General features: G+C 38.2%; 1 protein-coding gene across 1 annotated transcript; it reads right to left on the reverse strand.

The window, feature by feature from the left end:
* Nucleotides 1-1163: 1163 nt before the first annotated feature.
* On the reverse strand, nt 1164-4124 carry LOC129808889 (uncharacterized). The gene is made up of 2 exons (XM_055858794.1): nt 3650-4124; nt 1164-1375 (listed from the first exon to the last, which is right to left on the reverse strand). Exons 1-2 carry the CDS (start codon nt 4122-4124, stop codon nt 1164-1166), a joined length of 687 nt encoding a protein of 228 aa, XP_055714769.1.
* Nucleotides 4125-7336: the final 3212 nt, after the last annotated feature.

A 7336-nucleotide genomic window follows, 5' to 3' on the forward strand; every position in this document is an offset into this window, starting at 1 on the left:
TTGAGCAACATTCACATTTCTGCTGGACTGATTCTGAGAATTATTATTATTTCGAGAGTTATTATTTCCATAGTGAGAATTTCCGTTTCGAGATCCTCGGCCTCGTCTAGAGCCTTGTCCGCGGTTATTGTTATTATTGCTATTATTGGAGTGATTAGAATTGTCATTATTTCTCCAATTTCTTTGATTTTTTCGACCACGGTTATTCCCTCGGAATCCTCGATTTTTCCCTTTCGAATTATGGCCTTTTGTCGCCAAATTTACGTTTTCTTCTTTCGGCGGCTTCTCTTCGTCGAGAGCCCCTTGAATTGCCTCTCGTAGGGATGAATAATCGCGTGCTTTTACAATTATTCTCATTTCTTGCGACTTTAACCCATTAGCAAATACACATATCGCGTTTTTCTCATTAATAGCATGAATTGCCGGATTATCTCCTGCATTTTCTCCCGTTTGAGCTAATGTAAGATTTGTTAACAAAACCTCAATTTCATTACCAAATTCTTGAACTGATTTATTACCTTGCTTTTGAATCGCAAGTTTTGCAGCTAAAGCAGTTGCCGATTTGGGAGGCAAAAGGAATTTTTTAATATCCGCAATTAAAGCAGTATTTGACTCGTATGATGATTTTAGTTTTAATTTCGCAGCACTATTTAATCGCGTCTTAAGTACAAACGTAGTGAGAACTTTTCTGGCTTCTGCCGATAAGAGGGACGCATACAATTCGATGCCATCAATAATTTGACGAGTAACATCTTCCTCTCCGGTCATTACAGGAATTAACGCGGATGCTGATTTTAAATCAAATGATGCCATTGTTGAGATTGTTAAAGAATTATTTGCTTGAACTACATCTACTATTTCTTCAATCTTCTCTTCAGAAATTTTAAGACCTTTTTCTAGGCGTAATATGGAATCTTCTTGTAATTCAAAAATTTTCTTCACAATTCCTACTTTTAATAATTTTTCTTCTTCAGAGCCTTTAACATCTATTTGAAATTCTAGTTTATCAACTTTATCGCATAGTTGGCTAATTGCCTTAATTTTTTCATCTGTTTTTTCTTTTGATCGTTTCCTATTAGGCCCATCTTTTACTAAATTCTTATGAATATCACTTAGCTGTTTTAAGATTTCGTGCAGTCCATCCATTGCGCTTCATCTCCATCCTAGATTGTTACTGGATGAGGCTGTTTTCTGTTGTCAAGCCGCTTGCAGATTTGTCTCCACAGCATCTGTAGCAATAGAGTCGCAGCTACCGTAATACCAATGATGAAATAGACATCCTTCTGAGAGTAATCGTTGTCGCTTCCATTCTTCATCGTCTGCATTGATGCAGCATTAGCAGCACCAGTCTGGAGCACAGTCGTTTTCCCTTCGTCTATAGGGCATGTACACTTTGCGCCCATATTGCTGAGTTATTTTTCGTTGATTTACAGATGAAAATTTGACGTGTAATTTCCCTAACAGTTGTTCATCTCACTTATTTCATTACTTTTTGTCTTTAGATTTTTTTTTTTATTTTCACAGTACTGTTATTATTTTATTATTTTAATTAATTACATTGTCTTTCACTTTTTCACTAGTTAAACTAACTTATTTCACTATTTTTTTGCGAAAACTCTAGTTGAGCTGGCAGGATCGCCATGTAATGATAAAAATGTTCTTGAGTAAAACACACTTCATTCTCTTAAGGTGTTTATTCGTTCCACGCTCTTTTCCAACTCTCTACATAATTCTTTACAAAAGAGTTTTATTTGGGGACTTAATGCAAGCTTGCATAGGCTGAGGTACATGCACTCATTTTGGACATTGCTCATTGCAAGTCTAGCAATTTGCACTAAGTTAACCCTTTATCTCATAAGAGGGGTATTCATACTACAATAGCAATGGCTCATTAATTGGAAATGTGAACTCTACGAGAGTTTCGCAATGAGGGCGTAAGCATATTTTGTTAATATTGCGTTGATCATTGCCCTCGTTCAGGTGCTCATTCAGCGTATTGTCATTTATGGGTTGCATTATTGGGGAATATTCGGGAATTTGCTGATTTTGTTGTTGCTCAATAATATTGTGATTTGCATTTGTAAGTGGGTCGGTGGCCACTTCGCTGAATTGTTTTTGTGACACGGTCACATTTTCTTGGATCTGATCTTCAGAAGATTGGTCTTGTGCCACGGTCACATTTCTTTTGGTTTCATCTTGAGAAGATCGATTATTGTAAGGAGGAGCAAGAGATAAAGTGATATTCAAGTTGCGCAGCAAAAGTTTTTGATCCCTCATGTAAATTACAGCATCCCATAAATGCAATAATTCGCGGCCTACAATTCCATCATATGGAAAATGATTGGATGGCAAGATGTGAAACTTTACAGTTTCTGTAAGTTTATTTGGATTGGAAAAGCTTATTTGAGTCATTATTGTGCCTAACGTTAAAAGTTTTCCATTTGTAATTCCACCTATTACATGTCGTTCTGAGTCACTAATTATGGTGCCTCTATCTAAACAAGAATGTTTGATAAATGAAAGAGATGATCCATTATCAACAAGAAGAGACAACTTTCTATATGGACTCGCAGAGGTGTAAATTTCTATTATTTGAGGATTAGGTGGATCGGAAATGAAATAGCTGGGTACGATTATTACTGTGTCTCGGTCAACAGGTGATCTTGCACTTGGCCTGTGGACCGATTCTCGTTTCCCGAGATATTTTGTGGAGGCTGATCTAGCATTTCTTGACCAACATGGTACAATGCAGTAGAGTCAAAATCTCCACCTCTAGGAATAAAAATGGTTCTTTCCGTGTTAGAGGAGTTATTTTGGCTCGTATTAGAATTTCCCCGTGAGGTGTTGAAATTAGATCTCGAATTATTAAAGGAGCGGTTTTGCGACGAATTAAAGGACCTATTTGAGTCAGATGATCCACGATTGGAAGTATTTTGGGAAAACTGATTATTTTGGAAACTCTGGTTACTCTGGGAATTCTGGTTATTTTGAGAATTCTGATTAGAATTCCTGTTATTATTTTGATTTTGATTATTATTGTTAAAACGAGATTGATTTCTGAAGCTGTGTCCCTGGGTATGATTTCTATTCGAGGATTAGTCATTGGAAGATATTTGGTGAGATTGGGATTCTTGAAATTTCGATGTATTTACTTTTAATCGACTTTCTGCGAAAGTGATTGCTGAGGAAAGATTCGCGAAATTTCTTGCTAAGAGAAGGATACGTATGTCGTGGTTCCTAATCGAATTAGCATATGTATCGATAGCCATTCGCAAGTTACTGTCCTTTAAGCTCTGCGGAAGATTCCCGTCCATATGCACTGTATATGCATTATTGAGGACATTTAATGATTCAGTAACTCTTTTCCCAAATTCTTTAAGAGATTCTTTGGGATGGATGGTCATTCTTTGAATTGCCGTAATTGCATCCGCAAGTGATACTTCTGGAGTTACCGCGTTAAGGATAGCATTTCGAAATTCCTCATACGTATTAAAATTTTGACCTCTTATATGTGTATAAATTTCAGGGCTTAATTTAATGCTTAAAAGTCTTATATATTCATGATCACGCGAGGGTGTGGAATTTGCAAAAAAATCGTCATAAAGACCGTCGCAAATGGAAATGAAATGGGAGACGATATGTGGTTCACCTTGACATTTGGGGATGTCCTTGTAGATCTCTGCAAACGGTACCATGGCCATCGTTGCTCTCGTTGATGTTCTTGATGATTCTTCTGCTGATTGAGATGTCAGCTCTGGTGACTGGTGGACGACATATGGTTGATCTTCTGCGATGCTGAAATCGGTCGAGGATGCAGATTCAGGATACGCAGGAAGCGATCTAATTTCCTCAATTATTGGAGTAACACCGAGAGATAAGGGTGGCGGTTGCACAGGAGTCCTTAGATCATATCTTTCCAAGGGTGTTGTAGGTTGAGTCGTGTCTTCAGCAACGATTGATGGTGATACTGAGGCTGGTGCAGCTGGAGGAGATCGTGGTGTTTTAGCGGTCCTTTGAAACACTGAAGGCAGCACCAATTTAGGAAGCGATGTTTGTGGTGAAGGAAATTTGAAGACAGATGAGGATTGTTCTTCTTGCGGATCCACTTCAGATGTGGATTTCATCTTCACGGTTTTATCTTTAACAGAAACCACTTTTTTTCTCAAATGAAAACTTGTCCGTTTACTCATGGATTCGAAATAACGCGACCACTTCTGACACCAGTGAAGTGTAAAGACTTGTAGTTAGTTCCACGATCAGCACACGACTGAGTGTATGATTTATTTTTTGATTGATTTACAATTTCGATATACAAATAAATGACCTAATTATAAAAAATGATTACTTAAATTTCTACTGAAACAGGGTGTTTTACAACAATGTCATCTAAATACGCCATGCAATGATTTTCTAATAAATTTCCAAGAACGTTCTTGATCATGCGTGAGAAGGCGGCAGGAGCAGAAGTTAAACCCTGTGGCAATCGCTCGAACTCAAAATGAGATCCTACAGCGTTGAAAGCAGTCTTATGCTTGCTGTCCTCAGAAATTCTCATTTGAAAATAGCCGGAAGCTAGATCCAAAGTGGAAAAATACTTGCTATTTCCGAGTTGGTCGAATATGTCATCGATGCTACCAATGGGATGTTGATCCTTTATAGTTATGTTGTTTAGTTTCCTAAAATCGATAACAATCCGCCAACGCTTTTTTCAATTTGAATCTGGCTTCTTTGGCACAACCAATAAGGGTGAATTAAAAGGGCTGAAACTAAAGCAATTATTATTATTATTATTGTATAGAATTTCCATTCTATAAGACCTCTTAAAAATAAGAGACAAAGGACGGTTGGATTTTGAACATGTATGGAGGGAGAGAGAAGAAGGAAAAAGTGGTGAATGAGATCAGCTGGAAAGAAAGTAGGGGAATAAGGGGAACGAGTATGGGAGTTACGTAAGACTTGATTTTGCAAAGAGACGTGAGGAGAAAAAGTTATAAGTTTATTAGGTGAGATTCTTAACAATCTCACCTACTACAATCCTAACAAAATTTCATGTCCTCCGATCGCGCTCAAACTTGGCCAAAATGTGTTTCGCCACTTCCTGATCACGAATATATGGGGGGCTAAGTTACGTTCCCGGCCGGCCGGCCGTCCGGCCGCTCTTTGGAGCTTAATAGCTCCTAAACTAAAAAAGATATCGACTTGCGGTTTTCGGCAAAGGTTATATATCGCATGAAAATTGCAACTTGGTGCATTGACCCCCCACCCCCCACCCCTCCTTCAGCCATTTTGAAGACCCCCCTTTTTTTGTTTTCTCAATAGCTCCGCCCCTATGGCATCGAGCGGGCTCAAATTTTAGTATGTTATAGCTGGGCCTTAGAGCTTTCCATCAATACCAAACTTAAGGTCCCCCTACCTCCCTGACCCGAGCTATAAGGGTCCAAAAAAATTTCTTAAAATGGCCATAACTCCGGTTCTAATTGTCAGAATTTAAAAAATGAGGGCTTTTTGGAAAGCTCTCGTGAAATGCTACTTCCCCTTCTAACATCGCAAGTTCATAAAACCACCGCTAGGGGCGCTATTATTAAAAAGAAAATTTTTAAGTCTTAAAAGTTAAATAACTCAAAAATTCCTTATGTAATCGGGCTGAAATTTTAGTATGTTGTAGCCGTTGATTATACCTATCAAACAAAAAAAACCTTAAGTCGATCCATAACCCCTGACCCGAGCTATAAGGGGTCAAATTTCGAACATTGACCGGCCTCTATCTCCGGTTCTAATTAACATAGCGACCTAAATTGGACAGATAATCCTAACCGGCTTATGTAGGTGAGATTCTTAACGTGAGCTAACTCGGAGTGCATGCAAATTCGATTTAGAGCTGAAGTTGGGAGACGCCATTCAGTTATCTTGAATCAAATTCGTGAAATTATACAAATTTTGTATTTAAACCAAAATATCAAGGATTTGGATGAACTGGCACAAAAGTAATATGTGGGTGAAATGTAGACCAGAATGTTCTCTATAATTTTTCCATAGAACATGATCTCATCGATTACTCAGAAGCCAAGATAAGCGAGGTTTTTTGTTTCTTAACTCGTTTTTTCATCCAGAGTGCCCCAAGTAGTCATTTGTTGAACTTCAACTATATCAAAGAATTGTTGTATTTTGTGGGACTTTCCATTTAAAACCCTATTTTAAGTGTCTTGGTGGAGTAGAGGCAGTCAAATTGGCATCTGAGTGATTTCAAAGCGTTATTATGGGAAAAATCAATTTTTTCACACTTAAACGACAAAATCGGAGTGATAGCGTAGTCTGAGTGGAAAATGATGTATGGACGAAATGTAGAGACAAATGTGCTCTACAATTATGTCGAAGTAATCATCAAAATCGGTTCAGCGACAGTCGAGATAATTGAGGTTATGTGATATTGAAATTGGTTTTTCGACTGTGGCGCCCCTGGTGTTGGTCCCACGAAGTTCAAATATTCTAGAAAGTTGTAGCATTTGGTGAGATCTTTCGTTTAAGCCCTCACCCATCAAAATCGGTCAATAGAATCGGAGATATGATTTTTTGAATTTCGTGAACTTTGACCCCTCATATCTCCGGTTCTATTGAAACCACAGCGCACATACGCACCATTTTGGAAACGTCCTAGACTGGACTACAACATACTAAAATTTCATTAACTTGCACAATGCCGTTTTTGAGAAAAATGTCTTTGAATTTCGATGAATTTTGACGCTATCACAGCGCCACCTGTGGTCACTTTTTGAACTTCCATCTGAAAGTGCTCATCGAGACAAAACCAAAAAGGTAAAATTTATGTCGCTATGTTAATTAGAACCGGAGATAGAGGCCGGTCAATGTGCGAACTTTGACCCCTTATAGCTCGGGTCAGGGGTTATGGATCGAATTAAGGTTTTTTTTGTTTGATAGGTATAATCAACGGCTACAACATACTAAAATTTCAGCCCGATTGCATAAGGAATTTTTGAGTTATTTAACTTTAAAGATTTAAAAATTTTCTTTTTAATAATAGCGCCCCTAGCGGTGGTTTTATGAACTTGCGATGTTAGAAGGGGGAGTGGCATTTCACGAGTGCTTTCCAAAAAGCCCTCATTTTTTAAATTCTGACAATTAGAACCGGAGTTATGGCCATTTTAAGAAATTTTTTTTGGACCCTTATAGCTTGGGTCAGGGGGGTCGGGGGACCTTAAGTTTGGTACTGATGGAAAGCCCTAAGGCCCAGCTATAACATACTAAAATTTGAGCCCGATAGATGCCATAGGGGCGGAGCTATTGAGAAAACAAAAAAAGGGTGGTCTTCAAAATGGCT

This window comes from Phlebotomus papatasi, unplaced genomic scaffold (genome assembly GCF_024763615.1).
Source record: "Phlebotomus papatasi isolate M1 unplaced genomic scaffold, Ppap_2.1 HiC_scaffold_171, whole genome shotgun sequence".
In the NCBI taxonomy this organism is placed as follows: Eukaryota; Metazoa; Arthropoda; class Insecta; order Diptera; family Psychodidae; genus Phlebotomus; species Phlebotomus papatasi.